Source organism: Lepus europaeus, chromosome 8 (genome assembly GCF_033115175.1).
Source record: "Lepus europaeus isolate LE1 chromosome 8, mLepTim1.pri, whole genome shotgun sequence".
NCBI classification, from domain to species: domain Eukaryota; kingdom Metazoa; phylum Chordata; class Mammalia; order Lagomorpha; family Leporidae; genus Lepus; species Lepus europaeus.
The window spans coordinates 37,080,096-37,100,033 of record NC_084834.1 but is presented as its reverse complement, the minus strand read 5'-3'; the positions used below and the strand labels follow the sequence as shown (position 1 = coordinate 37,100,033).

Here is a 19,938-nt window from a genome sequence, read left to right as displayed (position 1 = left end):
ATACAACTGGAACACTTGTACTGAGAGGGGATATGGTACAAATTAATTGTGGATATAGTGTCAGAGACTAAATCAGGTAGGACTTCAGAGACCAGTTAAGAATTTCTATTCTTGTGACTGGTGCTTTGGTGTAGACAGTAAAGCCGCTGCCTGTAGTGCCGGCATCCCATATGAGTGCTGGTTCAAGTCCTGGCTGCTCCACTTCTGATCTAGCTCCCTGCCAATGCACCCAGAAAAGCAGCAGGAGATAATTCAGGTGCTTGGGCCCCTGCACTCACAAGGGAGACCTAGAAGAAGCTCCTGGCTCCTGGCTTTGAATCCACCCAGCTCTGGTTGTTGTGGCCATTTGGGGAGTGAACCAGCAGATGGAAGACCTCTCTTTCTGCCTCTGCCTCTGCCTCTCTGTAACTCTTTCAAATAAATAAATAAATAAATACATCTGAAAAAAAAAAAAAAAAGAATTCCTGTTCTTGAGGCCAGCATTGTGACACAGCTGGTTAAACTGCTACCTGCGATACCAGCATTGCATTTAAGTGCTGGTTCAAGTCTCAGCTGCTCCGCTTCTGATCCAACTCCCTGCTAACATACATAGGAAAGCAGCAGAAGATGGCACAAGCACTTGGGCTCTTGTACCCATGTGGGAGACCCAGATGAAGCTTCTGGCTCCTGGATTCAGCACTGCCCAGCTCTAGCCAAGGCGGCCATCTGGGGGAGTGAACAACCGGATGGAAAACCTGTTTCTGTCTGTCTCTCTAAATCTGCCTTTCAAATATTTAATAAATAAAGATTTATTTTATGTATTTGAAAGAGTTACAGAGAGGAGAGGGAGAGACAAAAGGTCTTTGCATGCTCCTCTAAGGTCCTACGCCAGGGCATCTTCTTCATTTGATGGTCAACAGAGCCCCCTACTGGACAAAACAGCTCAACTACACAAATACCAACACAGGGCAAGTGCTCTGTGACATTTGGTGCACGTGTGTGTCATTCCCAGCCAATGTAAGGTGTGATTACTGTTCACCAGCTGAGAAACCTGCTCATCACTTTCGCTGAAACTCTGATGTATGATTACAAAAGATTAACTTCTCATTTGGCACATTCTGCCAAGTTGAAAATATAAATTACAATTATATAATTTTTAAGTGTGGAATTGAAGTGAAGACATAATTTAGACTGACAGCCTGCTTCATGAGGGACATCTAAACTCTCTGGGGGCACTGACCTCTCTGCGCCACTTCTAGGATTTCTGGGGATGGGCAGCTACAACATCTTCAGAAACCAATTCTTGTGTTTCTACTAATCCAGTGGGTTCTTTGATAAATGATAAATTCTCATTGAGAATTCCCTCATCTTTGAGGAGTTCTAGAGTTACAGAGATGGTACAGAGAATTCTGGTATGTCCCTAACTGAGTTTTTCCTATTGTTAATGGCACATTTGTCACAACTGAGGAACCTACATCGGTACATTGCCATTAACTGAACTCCAGACTTTATATTCCAACTTCACATCTTTCTAGCTTTTCCCCAACGTCTTTTCTCTGTTGCAGGATTCCACTGAGAATACCACAATCCATTTACATACTCCAGCTCCTTGGGTGCCTCTGGTCTCTGACAGTTCTTACGACTTCACTGTTTCTTTTATTTATTTATTTATTTATTTTTGACAGGCAGAGTGGACAGTGAGAGAGAGGGAGACAGAGAGAAAGGTCTTCCTTTGCTGTTGGTTCACCCTCCAATGGCCACTGCAGCTGGTGCACCGCGCTGATCCGAAGCCAGGAGCCAGGTGCTTCTCCTGGTCTCCCATGCGGGTGCAGGGCCGTCCTCCACTGCACTACCGGGCCACAGCAGAGAGCTGGCCTGGAAGAGGGGCAACCGGGACAGAATCCAGTGCCCCAACCGGGACTAGAACCCGGGGTGCCGGCGCCGCAGGCGGAGGATTAGCCTATTGAGCCATGGTGCTGGCCCCTTGACTTCACTGTTTTTGATGACTTTGGCAGTTAAAAAAAAAAATTAGTGATGGGCATTAGGTACAGCAGTGAAGCCACTGTTTGGTATGCCTGCGTCCCATATGAGAGTGCCAAGTGTGAGTGTTACTTCCTCCACTTCTGGTCCAGCTTCTTGCTAATGTGCTCCCTGGGAGTTAACAGCCAATCTCTCAAGTATTTGGGTCCCTTCCACCTGTAAGGGGATCTGGATGGAGTTCTGGGGCTCCTGGCTTCTTCCTGACCCAGCCCCAGCAGTTGTTGGGATTTGGGGAGTGAATCAGCTGACGGAAGCTCTCCTCATGTCTCTGTCTCTCAGGCTTTCAAATAAAATGGGAATAATTTTAAAATATGTATTCATTGAGAGACAAATAGGAAAGAAGATCTGTGTGCTAGTTCACTTCCAAAATGCCTGTAACGTGTGTGGCGGGAACCCAATCATTTGCACCATCACTGCTGCCTCGCATGGTTGCATTAAGTAGGAAGCTGAAGTTAGGAGTAGAGCAAAGAATTGAACCGAAACACTCAGATGTGGGCATGTGGGTGTCTTAATTCTTAGGCCAAATGCCTGCATCAGTTGGCGGTGCTGAGGAGTACTGGTCATTCATGTTGCACACTGTGGATTTCTCTGATGTTTCATCGAGGTTCTCCCAGGTGATGTTATAGGTGATCAAGGGAGAACACGGAGATAAGTCACATTCTCATCACTGCCTATCAAGGGTGCCTACTAACAACACAACTTGTCTCTGTTGGTGCTAACTTTGGTCACCTGGCTGAGGTCAATTTGTCAGATTTCTCCACTGAAAAGAAGCTTTTTTTTTATTTTAAATCTCTTTCCTCTTAGTTTGCAGAAATAAAGAGAGAGACTGACCAACTTTTCCCAGAGGAGGAAAGGCGATGTGCTATGGTAGTGAAGAACAGTGTCTGGGAGTGGTTCCTCCCCTCACTGTCCTTGTGACCTTGGGCGTGTTACCTCTGAGCTTCACCATCAGAATTTGCTAAATGGTGATTTTCATAGTACTTTCCTAAAGATGATGGCAAGGGTCAAATAAAGCACTTACCTTGTTCTTGGTGCATAATAGGCTCTCGTTTGTTGTCATTCTAATGTCAATACAATATCCGTGACCATGAGAACTACATTTTAACAATTATTTTTTAATTGATTGTATTTTTACTTATTTGGAATGCAGACACACAGAGGGTCTGTGAGGGAGAGGGAGGGAGAGGGAGAAGGAGGGAGAGTGAGAGAGGGAGATGGGGGAGGGAGAGGGAGAGAGAAGGAGATGAAGGGGGAGGAGGGGCAGAGGGAGAAGAAGGGAGAGGGAAGAAGAGAGAGAGGGAGAGACAGAATTTTTTAATTTATTTTTATTTTTTGGTATTTTGATTTTAATTTTTAATTTGTTTTTAACAGATTCAATGTGATTTATAGATACAATTCTAGAACATAATGATATTTCCTTCCTCCCTTCTCCCCTCCTCCATCCACCTTCTTTCCTTCAAATGAGGCATTTCTAAACTGTACTTCTTATATCTGAATTTTCCCACCAACTGCACAGGGCTAAATGCAAAAATGGTTGTGATTCATAGCACATTGACTTCCACTTCTTGAAGCTGTGATTACACTGAATTCCGAACCTGTCATTATGATTTGGTGAATCAGTTGAAATCCATTTTCTTTCACAAAGTCCACCATATTTTCAAATAGCATTTATAGGGAGCTTCACTTTTTCCAGTCAATTCATAAACAGTTAAGTTCTAGAATTTTTGGACCCCAAAGGGGCATGAGTTGTATGTATTTGATAAAATAAACTAATGAGGATAGTTTTGAAAGTGCCATTCATTAGTAAAAGTGAAGCATGGTTCTCTGTGTTAGATTTATTTGTTTACTTACATATGTATACATTTTAGAAGTAAATAAGGTAACAGAGGTTAATGAAGAGAATACACCTGACAAGCCAGGTGGGCATCTCTGCAAGGAACTGAGATCCCAGCCTGCATTCAGACTGGAGTTTTTATAGGTATGGGTTCGCAGTTATTCCTCCCATCTTGCTCTTCTTCTGGGACATTGCTGGGCAGAGGGCTTTTGGGTGTGGAATACATCAAGTTCTTCCAGGGACTTAAATCAGCACAGTGTTATTGGACTAGAAGAACCACACACACACACACACACACACCCAGCCCAACACAGGGCAGGGTCCCGGGACACAGCTGTCCCCCAGGAAAGGGCTATGACCCCAACAAGCTTCAGAGATATGGGCAAGACTTTTGATGTGCTAATGGTGGTCTGTTCCAGGGTGTATTTCTGCACTTCTTCCCTCATTCAACCACACATAATTTCCACTTTTGTTCTTCAGCCCCTCTCACACATGGGCCAATATCTAACTTCCAACCTAACATCCAGTCCACAGAAGTAATCAGGTGGGGAGTAGCATGGGTGAAGTTCTGTCTTCTGTGGTTTCTTTGAGCCAGCATTTGGTCATATGGGCATAGAGCTAGTTATAGGTATTCTTCTCTTGCTGTCTGTCTGTGGCATTTGGAGGTGGCCTGGGAAGACTGTCCTGCCCGTTCCGGAGGACCGGTCACTTCGTCCAATGGGAGAGGCTGAAAGCCCTGCCTTATGATGATCGCCTGGTGCTAGATGCTTTGTATTTGCCGCCCTAGTTCTGTCCTGGCTGGCTCTGCCAAAAAGATGTTACAGCAGATGGCTGGATCAGAGGTACTCATCTTTGTGCGAGAAAAGAATTCTAGACACGAGACGGAGAGTAGCAGCGAGGCAGCGGAGCTATGGAATACACCTGGTCAGGAAGGAACTTGGAGTCTAAGTTAGATTTAGTGGTGGATGTAAGAAGTCCATCTTCTTCAACAGTAAAATGCTAACCAATAACGGGTCACCAGTTAATGTGTTTGTAACCCTCGGGGAGACTCTGTGTCAGCAAATGTACTTGGTTAAGATCAATGAGCTTCTAGAATTCTTTTTATTCACCTACAAAGGGTGTTTTTTGAAGGTTCTGCATGACACTATATGTGAAGGGGTGGAAATCATACACGACTGAGTAATTTTGCAACTATCTTGTGCACAACCAAAAATGCACCAATCTCTTTCCCATTGGCTTTCTATGCCTTAAATGTTGTCTTTTGTTTTCAGTGGGAATTGTGGTTTCGAAGATTTCACCATTTGGGGCGCTGTGGCGTAACAGGTAAAGCCACAGCTTGCAATGTTGGCATCCCATATGGGCGCTAGTTCCAGTCTGGGTTGCTCCTCTTACCATCCAGCTCCCTGCTGATGGCCTAGGAAAGCAGTGGAAGATGGCCCAAGTGTTCCTAGCTTCAGACTGGCCCAGCTCCAGACATTGTGGCCATTTAGGTAATTAGCCAACAGATGGAAAACCTCTCTCTCTCTCCTTCTCTCTATAATTCTGCCTTTCAAATAAATAAATATTTAAAAAAGATTTCACCACTTGGGATTGTAATCATTTGAAATTACAATTTTCAGATTTTTATTCTTAGGAATTTTAATATTTTGGAGTATGGCACTTGGGATTGTGTATTTTTGGATTTATAACTGATACTACCTTGCTATATATTGTGATAGAATCCATCTTATTCTGCTTATAGATTAGACCTGTTCCCTTTTAGGGAGTGTTTCCTGGCTGTTCAATAACACTCCTATCAGAGAACAATCCAACATGGGAAGTGGGATACCCAGCAGACTCATAGAATGGCAGATGTCCTAAACAGCACTCTGGCCTCAGAATCAGCCCTTAAGGCATTTGGATCTGGCTAAAAAGCCCATGAGAGCATTTCAGGCATGGAAAGCCAAGACATTCTGGCAAAAAAAATGACCTAAATGAAAGATCTCTGTGAGTGAGATCCCAGTGGAAAGAATGGGCCATCAAAGAAGGAGGTACCTTTCTCTGAAGGGAGGAGAGAACTTCCACTTTGACTATGACCTTGTCTAAGTAAGATCAGAGTTGGTGAACTCAAAAGGCTTCCATAGCCTTGGTAACTCATGACAAGAGCCTATGGAGATTACTGATGCCATAAACAAGAGTGTCAATTTGTTAAGTCAACAACAGGAGTCACTGTGCACTTACTCCTCATGTAGGATCTCTGTCCTTAATGTATTGTACTATGTGAATTAACAGTATAACTAGTACTTAAACAATACTTTATACTTTGTGTGTCTATGTGGGTGTAAACTGTTGAAATCTTTTTTTAATATGTACTAAATTGATCTTCTGTATATAAAGAGAATTGAAAATGAATCTTGATGTGAATAGAATGGGAGAGGGTGTGGGAGATGGGTTTATGTGGGTGGAGGGTGGTTTTTTGGGGAAAATCTGCTATAATCCAAAAGTTGTACTTTGAAAATTTATATTTACTAAATAAAAGTTAAAAAAATAATACTCCTATCAATACAATTAACTCTAGTGTTTAGTGTTTCTTAGTTTTCCATTCCTGAAATGCCTACTCATTTATGGGAGTTGTGTGGCAACCCCCAAAGAACTCTGGTAATAGGATCTGGAAACCCAAGTTCTAACTGGCCAGCCCCTAAGTGATGGTCTCTCTTTCCTCCTCCTCCTTGTTTCAAGCAACAGGTGTGAAAATAGGGAAAGAGAAAATGGCAAGAGGCAATCAAGCACATTTCATTGTCCCAATTGCAAAGGCGGCTCTGTGAATTAAGGTACATTAAGGGCATGGCATTATCCCTCAACCCAGGAAAAGGTCGCTGAAATTAGACTCCCTGGGGGATTTGTTGGTGTGAAAAAACATCAGGTCCAGGCCCAGAGTGATGTAATCGTGCTCTCGGGTCTAACTTGGTTGCCTGCTCTCGCTCTGTAACTCACTCCTCTATTTATAGATATCAGTGCCATTTCCAAGGCTCTGAAGTATGTTTTCTTGCTTTTTTTTTTTTTCTTAGAGATTGGAGTCCCTTGGCTCCCATTAGACCTATAACATCAATGACAGCTGTGTTGTGTATACAGCTCTCATAGCAACCAAGTGCAGTTGCCCGCCGGTGAGCGCTGGCTCCGGTTTCTCCCTTGACTATTTAATAAATGGTCCTTACGGATAAAGGAGGCAGGAATGTAAGAGGGAGGCCCAAAGGGGTGATTGAGCTGGGGACATGACTATGATCGGGCCTTGGGAATGTCCCCACAGGGAGTTGGTAGGTAATGTCTTCTATAACAGGTGGGTCTGAAGGGTTGGATCCCAGTGCGGGGCACCTGCCAGTGTGGCAGCAAATTCAGACTTCCACTGGGTGCAGATTGGGCCTGGGAACCAGTGAGGGGAGTGTGCCCACAGAGAGCAGAGGGCTGACACCTGGCCTTTGGGTGCACACGAGAAAGGCCACTGCCCTTTGTTTTTGTCATAGTGAGGAACAAAGAACCATGGTGAGATGTGGGGGGGATGTTTTCCAAAGGAGTATGATGAAGTCAGAGGCATACAATTTCTGTTGTTGGATAACTGATGGAATTGTTGTTTTCAAACACCATATGAACTCTTCTGTGGATAGTAATTTTTAGAATTTTATAAATTTTATCTTATACACTTATGCATAAATATGGCTCAATAGTGTTGTTGAAATAAAATTTGTATAAAATGATACATATAGATTTTTCTTTTTCATTTATTTTTATTAATATAAAGAAAAAATTTAAATGATTCTTCTGCTCCCTCCCTTCCCATTCCTTTCTGTCTTTTTGAAAAAATGCCATAGTATTTTTAATTTACTTTATAGTCAACGGCATAATGCTCCATTAGATAAGGAATTCAACAAGCAAAAAGTAGAAAGACTACTGTTCAACAGGGATAGAGATCCTTTCCTTCTTCCAAGCCGCCAGTGCGGGCACAGGGTGCCTCCCCCGTGGCTGGTAAGACACCACGATGGCCAGAGCAAGCCCACGCCATCTTGAGCACACGGCACATGGCCAAGTCCACTAAGAGAGAGAAAATGAGTCAGCATTTGCAGAATTGCTTGTTGTGTAGGAAGTGTGCATTGTTAACCGGAGTGTTTTTTAAAATCTTTTAATCTTTTTTTAAAAAATGTGTCACATGAAATGAATGCATTTTTGCTGTCTCCTGGTGCCTTTTTTTAGATTTTTTAAATTTTTTATTTTTTTTTGACAGGCAGAGTTAGAGGGTGAGAGAGAGAGAGACAGAGAGAAAGGTCTTCCTTTTTCCGTTGGCTCACCCCCAAAGTGGCCGCTACAGCCAGTGCGTTGTGGCTGATGCGCTGCACTGATCTGAAGCCAGGAGCCAGGTGCTTCCTCCTGGTCTCCCATGTGGGTGCAGGGCCCAAGCACTTGGGCCATCCTCCACGGCATTCCTGGGCCACAGCAGAGAGCTGGAGTGGAAGAGGAGTAACCGGGACAGAATCCGGCGCCCCGACCGGGACTAGAACCGGGGGTGCCGGTGCCGCAGGCGGAGGATTAGCCTGGTGAGCCACAGCGCCAGCCCTCCTGGTGCCTTTTTATTAATTGTTCAGCTTTGTACAAGGGAAAGACAAAAGCAACAGTGTTTCCAAATAAAGCAAAGCAGCTCTGAGAAAAAAAACAAAAACAAAAAACAAGGATATAGATAAGCACTATAAACAAGAATCAAAATCAAATATATCAATTTCACTCACATACATTAAATTTCTTTTTATGTATTATATAAAAAGATTATATATAATTAGTCTATTAATTACATATAATTAATATATACTACCACAAAGCTATCAAGAAGATTATAAATAATAAATATATATATGAAATATATATAAACTACTGCAAATCAGAGAAAACTTGTGATATTTATATTTTTGGGTCTGGACTATTTCACTAAGCCTAACAATCTCAGGATAGTAATTTTCCTAAAGCAAAAACGGCCCCCAATGTCCTCCTTCTCCAGTATGGTGCCATGCATTACACAACTGAGGCCAGGAGGTGGGTGGGGACACCAGCCCAGGTGATAAAGGAATTACTGGACTTAGGAAAGACCTGAGCACATGTTTGTGCCTTTTGAGTAGTGGTTTCGCACCTGGACACGGGTGCTAAGGGAGCGAGAGGGCTAAGGCTGGCCTGGCTGGCTTGGCCCGAAGCTCTGGGGAGTTTTAAACGTAGTATGCTCAAAAGGACAGACACACTGGCTGCCTTCCCAAAACCAAAGAGCACAGAGCGGAGTTTCTAGCTGGGGCACAGCTTGTATTTTCCTTAGAAAAGTGTGTTCAGTGTGCCACGTCGCTGCACTGTGATTCCTGGCACATGGGTGACCGTCACAGTCCCGTGCCCGGGGACCTGCCCCAGGCTTTGCACCACTGAAGCTTTCCCTAGCCAACCAACCAGCAGCAGGGGAAAGAGGCAAAGGTCTGTGCAGGGTGCAAGACAGACAGACTGCAAACCATGTCTAGCAGTGTTTTTTTTTTTTTTTTTGGCCTATAAATGGGTTCCACACAAGTGGTTTCATTCAGTGCTGAAAAAACACAACTTTTGAAAAAGAGAGTTGGATTGATCATCAGTCAGCTTCAGGAACAAGCTGGGTTATACAAAGTTACATGGACTTCTGAAAGTCTCTAGAAGCCAGTGTGTGTTGTATGAAGACTTTTCTCAACCTCATTGACCTTGGGACTCTGTACTTAGTTCATTCCTCCCTCCCTTCTTTCTTCCCTTCCTTCCACCCCTCCTTCCCTTTATTCTTTAAATTAAATTAATTAACTCTTTATTTAAATTTCATTTGAAAGGCAGAGAGACAAAGCAAGACAGAGAGGCAGATAGGAGATCTTCCACTTGCTGGTTCACTCTTCACAACCAGGAGCCCAGAACTCGATCCAGGTCTCCCATGTGGGTGGCAGGGACCAGAGCCATCATCTGTTGCCTCCCAGAGTTTGCATCAGCAAGAAGCTGGACTGGAAGCAGAGGAGTTAGAAATCAAACCAGGCACACTCACATGGGATGGGAGTGTCCCTAAACCACTCTTCCAAACACCTGCCCTTTGCTGTAATTTCTACTGTGTCTCAGAATGTGTCCCACATACCACATTTCCCAGTTTGGGAACTCCTGTTCTGGGGGGAAAGATTTTGCTTCATACCTCTAGGTGTCAGCATCATTGCTGACAATAGATATCTGGGCAGATAAAACTTGTAATAGTGGGGGCATAAACTTTTTAAAAAAAAAAGATTTATTTATCTGCAAGGCAATGTGACGGAGACAGAGAGAGATCTTTTATCGGCTGTTCACTCTCCAGATGGCTGTAACAGCCAGGTCTGGGCAAAGTAGCAGCCAGGAACTGGGTTTCTCGAGTGGGTGGCAAGGACCCAAGCATGTGGGCCATCCTCTGCTGTCTATGGAAGCACAGTAGCAAGCGGCTGGATTGGAAGCGGAGCAGTGGGGAATGGAAGCAGCACTGGAAATGGGATACGGTTGTCCCAAGCTGCAGCTTGACCTGCTGTGCCGCCACGGCTGGCCTTGAGGACAGTTTAAAGTGCCTACTGTGGCATAATTTCAATGGTTCCCAAGAATCCCCTTAGAATATCTTCCATCCTACAAATTAGGCACAAGACTGGTCCCAGTGGAGCCGCCAGAGCACTCATGATTGACACAGTCCACTCAGCTGCTCCGGGAGGCCACAGCACCTCCACCCCGCGGCAACTTTTGCCAACAGATTCTGTGGGATGCACAGCTCCTGGGGAGGAGGAAGTGTCCAGCCACTGGCGAATCTGACCTCGGCATGTCCAGCCCTGCCTGCTCCTCCAGGCATCGAATCAGGAATCTTGGATGGGCTGGGCACAGGGAGCCAAGCCACACCTGGGAGCCTGCCAGTTCCCCACAGGTGACAGAGGCAGCCCCGCCTGTCCCCTCCCACACCCCCTCCGCCCCAACCCACGCGCCCAGGCTTCCTTTGTGTGCCCTTACTCATCTTAGGGAATTTCTGTTCAAAATCCCCCAGGAAGAGGGCCTGGCTGCCCCCAGACTGTACTTGCTCTACATCTGCTTGGGGCAGCGCCTGGGAAGGGCGCTGTCTTTGCACTCGGCAGCAGCCACCTTAAGCTAATGGGGCCGCGGGTCCTTTGCAGCTTTGCCCAACCTCTTCTCCTCAGTTCCCTGGGAAGCGCAGTGTTAAGAGGAGGTCTGGGGCCTGGCCCTTGATTTAGCTGAAAGAAACCAGGCACTTATTATTCTCCTTGGTCTTTCAACATACTAGCGATGTCATGGTATACATTGACGTTTTGAAATCCACAGAGCCACCTGGGACACTCAGCGACGGGCGAGACAGCAGGAGGGGCACAGATGACACAGGCAAAGCATCTGGTTCCATTTTATTAAAAAAACAAAACCAAACAAAAATTTTGCAGTGAAATTTCCCGGAGTTCACAATCCTTGTTTTAAAACCTTTATGGTTGCAATATATTTTTAGCCAGTACGTGAGAACACCATTGCACTTATTTACATAATATTCCTCTATATAACAAAAGTAGTCGTGTGGTATGATTGTTTGAAGCTACCATCATTAGTGCCATCACTAGCCTAGTGTGAGACACACTGTTTCTACTCTCCAAGCACACAGAGAATCAAAGGAAGCAAAATAAAATTTGCAGAAGACAAACTCCTTCAAAGGTAATTAATGTCAAATTTCTTTGTATTTCAAGAGAGATATAAAGTGCTTTCAAAGGAGAAGGGTAGGTGCCTGAGGTGAGAAGGAGAAAGATTTACACAATAAAAACAAACAATGATATTACCTTAACTAATCATCTAAATATGCATGTGACTTTATACAGAAAATGGTATTTTGGTGAAATGGCTATGTCATCTACCGCTACGCTATTTCAGCCATGAAGAACTAAAACCAAAGTCCACGTCCAAAACTCCTCATGCAAATGCCATCAGGAGTAACATTTTATGGTTTGGGGGGCAGATGGCAAATCAACCAAGGAAGCTCAGTGTCACGATGTGCATTCGGGAAGACGGACAGGGCTGAGATGGGACCATCACACCCGGGACCTTGCAGGAAAGCTCAGGCTACCCATGGCATCGCTCATTGCGCGATCACAGTCTGTGATGCATGTGAGGGAGGAAAGAGAGCCGGCGGATTTTTCCTCCTGCAAGCAGGGGGATGCTAGAGATCGACTGGTGATGTCTTGCCTGATTATTTCATACCTGTAAATTCATTCTTAGTAGATTTTTTCCTTCCAGTGGTCAAAGGATAAAAATCAACTGGATTTTTTTCCTTCACATTTTACAAGTGGTAATTGCTGGTTATGGTCTTTAGTCTACAAAACTGGGTGTCACTTCAACACTGCTTAGGAGGCTCCCCTGGAAGCTAGAATATTCCTTTTCCCAGATCAGAAACATTTTAAGGAACAATACTCGTTTATTTTTCAGGAAATGGATGGAATGTAAGTTTTCACAAATACAAAATTACTTCAAGTTTTCTAAATATAAGTGACATCCCACTATAAAAATAACAGCCCCTCCCTCCCACCCATACATCTCTTTCTAATTATAAAATGGTACAACCATTTCAGGTTACTATTGTGAAAGCTGGAAGTAAATATATTATGTACATGTACAAAACACGTCAGTATTTCACACCATTTACAGTCATGTGAAAGAAGTCCTTTTATTGATCTTCCTTTGCAATGCCATGAGAATAAAGTTACGTTACCGAACAAGCAGGCCCTTGCTCATAACTGCACACACTTCCCAGCCCAAGGCAGCTTCTTTTAAAACAGAGCAACACTGGGACACTTTGAGAAAGGGCTGCTAGCAGTGACACCCCTGGGAGGACTCCTTCAGCTTCTCAGAGTTGGTGACATTCTTTCCTCTTTTGATAAACGTAGACCCAATTCTCAACTACTGAGAAAAATGTACAATGAAAGTCAAGTAACCAAGTGGTGGGGAAAAGGGTGACCCAAGTCAAAATAATTTGCTGAAAGACTAGCGGCGACGAATCCAGCAGAGGGCGCTGTGCCCTTTGCAATTACATCCGCCACCCAGTTAGGTACCATGGATGCCCGCACAGTCATAGGGAAAAGTTCGTGTGTTGAGTCCAACTGCTCTACTTGGAGAAGTACAGGCAACAGTTTGGTATTCAAAGGAGCAGAATATACTCTAATTAGCTAGCGCTGATTATACTTGTACACAAAAATTCTTTGGCTGAAGTCTTCACATTCCCAAAGAGAACGATAATCCGAGTTCAGTGAAGCGCAGAATTTGTCTAAAACTTTCGACAGAAAGGCGGCTCGACACCAGACCCTAAAGATGGTGTGGGCCTAAGGCCACGGCTCTTCTTTGTTGGATTTCTGGGTACGTTCAGGTCAACTGGAAGCCCCCTTAGCTTCCATTCAACCACACAACACACCTTCACTTTTATTGTGACATTGGGGGAAAACTCGCCCGGTGGAAGAAACACGTGCCGATCAGTCTTTGGTTTATGTAGCACGCGTGGCCCCCACATTCTCCCTGCTTCTCCAAGCCTTTCCCCTCAGTCAGGATGACCAGATCAAAGACATTCTGCCAAGCAATGACTACTCGGGCAACCCAGCTCGAGGCACCTTCTCAATGCATTTTCTCCCTTTCTGCACTTAGACCCGTAGACCTCTCGAGAGAGGTATATTCTTGGCTTACCGCTGTCATCAACAACTATTTTTCGAAAGTGAATGGCTCTGTTGTAAGTGCAAACACCAGCCACAGCTTAGGATTAGAGGCTATCTCTGATCACTGATGCCCAGAAACTCCCCTCGATAGGAAACACTTGAGGCGATAATGAACAATGCGCCCATCCTCAGGAGGTTCTTGTGGAGCAAGCAGGCTTGGCCATGAAAGGGCTTGAGAGTTACAGGCCCACACCCGGGATCTGGGATGAACAGCTCAGGTGGAAGAGTGTGGCTATTATTTCTGGAGCTTTCCAATGACTGTTTGCTGTAAAGGGTTTGGGCTTGTGAGGTGAGGATGAGGCATTCATACCCATTTCTCAAAACACAAGTTTCAGGCAAGCCACACCTTCTTTCCAATCATGAGTGTTTTGGTTCATGAATACTTAACCTCTTTAAGAGCTCCTCTCCCCCAAATACCTAATACTCCCAGGTCACCCCTAACCCATGCCATGAGCACGTCTTCGTCATGTTTTGTTGACCACAGCAGCTCTCCAGCCCCGCTGTCCCCATCGCCTCCTTCTATCAGCAAATGTGCTCAGCAGTGCTGGCCACACCGCAGCCTGGAGGAGGGGCTTCTGCCCACACAACACTGCATGACAGGGAGGGGGCGAGTGTTCCCTTCCTCAGGAGAACAGTCTCTTCATGCCTGTCAGTCCCCAGGAGTGAGTGGTCCTCGAATCACTTACTAAAAGCAGGCTGTCGTGCTAAGATGTGAAGATGCTCAGGTGGACACCAGAAACGGTTTTCTACAAAATCCTAACCCTGCAGGCATGTGGAGAAGCAGGAAGATTACAAATGCTGGAGACAGAAGATGCTAGATCCACACAGCATGCCAGAGGATACCACACCATTGCTTGCCTAAGGAGACCATTCTGGTGTTGAAGCTGGAACACAAGGCAACATCTATTGAAGGTCTGAGATCAAATTCTCAATATGGGAAGTGGAAACAAGGCTTACTCCATGAGGAAGCGACTTAGCTTGCCTTTATAATAAACTGGTTTTCCTCATCAGAAGGGAAAATATAGACATGCCCACACAGGAAAAGATAAATGCTAACAAGAGTAAGGGCAGCGACAACCTCAGAGCTGCATTTGCTTTTTAAATCCTGAAGGTTATTTTAAAGTTCCTCATGAGAAGGCTAAGAAAGAGGAAAAGGAGGAGGAGAATATAGGAAAGGAATTTGAAAGTGAAGGCATATAAAAATGCTGCAGGAAACGAACTCACTGGCCCTCACGCCACAGAACGTGACTTGTAAGAAGAGTTTTGCGTCAGTGAGGCTTCTTTGTTTTCAGTCAAGGTGATGCATTCAGTAGGTAACCAAATGCCTTTGGGTTTTTAGGCTTTGTAAGAATCGCCATCTAAAAGCCGCTCACAATGAAGGAAGCGGAGGGAGGTCGGATGACATCCTTTGTTTATGGTTCTGAAGGCATGGCAGCCACAGGGCTGTCCCAGCAGTAACTGATGGAATGGTCACCGGGAACCTGCAGTCCTGATACAGCCAAAGCCACCCCGATGAGTGTCCAGGACATTTCACCAGGACGAGAGAAATGCGGAGAAACAAAACAACAAACCCAACAAGCAGAAAACCCCGTATGAACAAAAACCTCCTTGGACAGAGATCTGCCCTGATGGTCACGACTGCTACCGTGCGGCCTCCAAACAGGGAGATGCCTTTGCCACTCTGACTGCCTCACTCCCACCGTTCTGAGTCAACATCCCAGGCCTGGCTGGCACCGCGGCTCACTTGGCTAGTCCTCCACCTGCGGCCCCTGCACCCTGCGTTCTAGTCCCGGTTGGGGTACCAGATTCTGTCCCGGTTGCTCCTCTTCCAGTCCAGCTCTCTGCTGTGGCCAGGGAAGGCAGTGGAGGATGGCCCAAGTGCTTGGGCCTTGCACCCATATGGGAGACCAGGAGAAAGCACCTGGCTCCTGGCTTTGGATCAGCGCGGTGCAGCCATTTGGGGGGTGAACCAACAGAAAGAAGACCTTTCTCTCTCTCTCTCTCACTCTGTAACTCTGCCTGTCCAAAAAAAAAAAAAAAAAAAAATATCGCAGGGGTGATCAAACCCTGAAGAGTAAATCAAGACTCAGATGCTGTATTCACGGTCAGCGCACAGCCCTTCCAAAGAGGTGAATCACACCAGGGGCAGCAATTCCTAGAGGTGACCAGAAATGACTCTGGGTGAACTCAAATGCTCCTTTGCTGCCCTATAGTCTGTGGTTGGGGAGTAGTGACTCTGAGTAGAAAGCAGACTGTTGGAGTGGCCATCCTTCAAATAGATGGTCACAATAAGGCCACATAAAATATTGTATTTGGAGTCAAATGTAACTTTTCACTCTATCCTCCAAAATCTGTGTTTTAGCTAGAGCCCCTGGGGTTGGGGAAGACCTACTCTGCCCACCAGGAAGCAGAAGACCCAGGGCCGAGGTGAAAGCAGCCACCTGCAGTCTGGAATTCTCGTGGCCTCCTAAGCGCCATGCATCGGTCTAAGGGTATATGAGATGTGAGGGGATAATTTTATTTCAGCACCAAATCAACATGGTTTGTGGGACTTTCTAAAAAAACCAGTTGGTCAGAGAGTAGCAACAAATGATAATGGATATCACTGGTGCATGACAAAGTCCAAGCAGAAATTTCAACATAAACTGGTCTCTCTGGGCCTGCCATTAGGTGACTTGGGTGGTGTCTCCTTCTCCCTGCAGGTAATCGTGGTTTTAACTTGATCTTTTGTTAAGGGGCAAGGAATTCTGTGAGAATGTCAGAGGATCTGTCCAACCAGAAGCTGCATACCACACATGGCTGCAGTGTGCTTGAGATGTGGCTAGTCCAAGCTGAGATGCACCACGTGTGGAAGAAACACAACAGATTTAGAAGGCTCATTAAAGAAAAAAAAAAAAGAAGAATGGGAAATATTTCATCACTACTTTTTTTTTACACAAATTGTATGTTGAAACAATAATATAAAGTTAAATTGAATGCACTATTAAATCATTTTTACCTGTGCCTTTTCACTCTTTATAATGTGGCTAGTGAGTTGTGTGTTGTGCATTCTATTGCTGTTGAGTAGTGATGGTCTACACTTTTGCTGCAGAAAACTGCACATCTACAAAAGCAGAATTTGCATCAACTTCTGAGGATTCACATGCCCTTTGACACCCCCTGTGGACCACTGGGTCCCCAGGTCAGAATCTTTTCTCTGGGGTGGTTGGTGAGCAAGGCCATGGAGAAGTGCTGCTTCCCTATCCTTTTTTTTATTTTTTTAACTACAAAGCCATAGAGAACCTTCCCAGCAACAGATCTTCGGCAAGTGGGGAGTCTCCCAGGCTTGGGTGTTTGCAGCTGGACTGACTTGGGGTCAGATGCACGGGCCACAGCTGGGTCTCAAGGACTCCTCATTGCTGACACAGGACCCTATGGGTGTGGATGTGGCCAAGGCCTCCATGTGCAATCAATCCCTGGCTTACTTGGCCCTTGGCTGGAAGAGCAAACACTCATTAGTCAGACGACCCTAGAATCCAAGGAATAGAGGTCATACCAACATTTGGGGCAAGCTGACTGAATGAGCAGTAGGTGGTATAGGCCTAAGCTGACTAAGATAAAACAAGACACTTTGAGGGGCCAGCACTGTGGTATAGTAGGTTAAGCCTTTGCCTATGGCACTGGCATCCCATATGAGCACTGGTTCAAGTCCTGTCTGCTCCATTTCCGATCCAGCTCCCTGTTAATGGTCTGGGAAAGCAGTGGAAGGTGTTCCAAGTGCTTGGGCTCCTGAACCCACATGGGAGGCCCTGAAGAAGCTCCTGGCTCCTGGCTTCAGATCAGCCCAGCTCTGGCCGTTGCGGCCATTTGGGGAGTGAACCAGCGGATGGAAGAACCTCCCCTTTGTCTGTAACTCTGCCTTTCAAACAAATAAATAAATCTTAAAAAAAAAAGAGAAACCCCTTTGAGAACCTGGCTTTGAAGGTTGCAAATGCTGTGACTTTCAGCATTCGTAAAACAAGGCAAACCAACCAACTCCTACTTGGGCTTAAAACATCAATTATTTAGATCTTAATTCTGAGCAACACAGGAGTGCCCAGTCTCAGAGCCTGTTCTCATCTGTTCCTTGTTGAGTAACTCGACCTCCCCAAGCTAGGAAGCCTGCTTGCTGCATGGCACAGCTGTTGTGCAAGGAAAATCCCCAGGCAGAAGGCTCAGCAATGATCCTAAGCCAGAAGCAGCTCTGGGAAGCATCTTGTTGACTCCTCACTCTGTGGGTAGAGGTGCGGAGGCTTTTCAAGGAAGGGTCTGGCTCATCCAGGACTCCTGCCTCTGGGTTCAGAGCTCTCTATTCTTGGCTGCTTTTTTTTTCTTTGCCACACCTAGAAACTGGATTTCAGCACAGGAAGTGTTGGACTTCTGGAGAGAGGCGGCCTTGCTGAAGGTGGCCACCGGCTTTCTTGCCTCCTTGCAAACCATCAGGAGGAAGTCACTGAAGGTGTGAAGAAAGGGACGGCTCCTTGCCATCCGTGCCTCGGCAGACAGCCAGGGCTTACAGCAGAACCAAGCTCTGCGTGTGCATGGGCATCGTGTGCTGAGGTGGAAAAGCCCTCATCAAATATGTAAATACAGTGTGGTGAGAACAGCTCTGTTGTAGTTGATCCAGGCAGCTGCTTGCCGTTACCAGCTACCTAGAGATGGTAAGGTGAGCCATCGCGTTGTCCAGAGACACTCGTCACCACCTGAGTCATCTCTGTGCCCGGCGAGTCTGAATGTATTACAAAATTGCCCGCTGAAAAAATAGCACATTTCTGTCATAGTTACAAAAACAGAATACAAAACATAAATGGTTTAAAAATACCAGTGGGTTTCAGGAGTCATTTGTCACGTCTTTTCCTGCCCCACCCCTACTTTGTCTCTCTGTCTCTCTCAGTTAGGATAAACCTGGTTTAGTAAAGTCCCATGCTGTACTTTTTGGTTCAAATGATTGATTCACTCACTCCATGCATCACTAGGTATCTGCACCCTCTTCCGGAGCCAGGGGAAGCCATCAGCTCCAGACTCAGCTGAATTCTTCCACATGATCTGCTGAGGTGCCACAGCAGTGTGTGGGGATTAAGGTAAAAATCTAAGTGCTCCTGCACCCACTACTTTGTTTGCCCCTGGGCTCAAACATGATTGCATCTCATCTAAAGTCTCCATGGCCTGCACATCCCTCTTACAGAGGTAATAAAAACTGCTGAAGCCCTGGGACACCAGAGCTATAGGCATTTTGCTTTCTATGGGAGGAACATGGGACATCTGGTTTTCAAAGGAGGCTTTCAGTCTGAGAGATGAGCCCCACCCTCCAAAGACTGATTTTTAATGTCCTGGAGGGGACTTCTGAATTCAAACTGTAGCCAAAGGCCTGAAGACCCAGAAGGACCGAGGTGCTCGGGAGAGCTCCCTTCTCATGTCATGCGGGCCCTTGGCAGAACATGGCAAGGAGAAGCCAGTGCGATGTGGCATAAAACAGTGATGGGTGACCTCAGTAGGTTTGGAGCTTAGTGTTGGGGTCTCTGGCAGCTAGGATCTTCAGGACCCTCTTAAAGGAATTTAGATTCTTAACTAAAGCTGTCCTTAGGCTGTTTCAGGGTGCTGAGGCACTTCTCAAAGCCATGCACACGTCATGCTGAAAGGCCAACACCACAAATCTCAGACAAGGACACGAACAGATCCTAGCAGGAGCTGGTGCTTCTCAACAGAACACACAAAAGCTGGAGCGAATCAAGGGGAAAACGCAGGAGCAGATGGACACCGCACACAGTCTTCAAAAAAAAAAATTGCCAGAGAAATCAAACACCATGTACTCCTAAAACAAGGATGATAAGACCCGCAAAAAGCTGGAAGGAAACGAAGAAACCCCAACGGTGTCCTTTCGGTCCGTGTTCCAGGAGCTTCAGAAGTGTATGTCTACAAGGAAATGAGGGGAAGTCAGCCTTCCAGTTCCAAGCTGCCCAGGCTGTGGACCGTCGGAGAGATGGAGACACGCATCCTGATGACCGCGACTTTGGATACTGCTTCTCGTTACCATCCTTGAAGGGAGCGCCCTGGGGTTGCCAAGGTGCTTGGAGGTGTGTGTTCCTGATGTAAGTCTTGGACACTCCTCCGTGCCCTCCGCTTGGGCCCTTCTCTCTGTGTCCTCTACGATCTCCATTTCAAGATTTCACCTCTTCGCAGTCTTGGTCGGTGGAAAGTTCTACATCGGACAGTCCAACCTCCATGGCCATGATCAACGAGATGTCAGAGTCGCTGCTGATAGCCGGCTCCTGCTCACCTGTGAGGAGAAAGCAACGTTCACAGTGA

At 45.8% G+C, this 19,938-nt stretch overlaps 1 protein-coding gene across 1 annotated transcript in view; it reads right to left on the bottom strand.

Moving 5' to 3' along the window:
- Positions 1-12,466: 12,466 nt before the first annotated feature.
- Positions 12,467-19,938, bottom strand: part of RNF150 (ring finger protein 150) — a 335,172-nt gene continuing 327,700 nt past the window's right edge. The window contains exon 7 of the mRNA XM_062199576.1: positions 12,467-19,909. Within this exon, the coding sequence (XP_062055560.1) occupies positions 19,791-19,909 (119 nt within the window). The 3' untranslated portion in view covers positions 12,467-19,790. The remainder of the gene's footprint in view (positions 19,910-19,938) is intronic.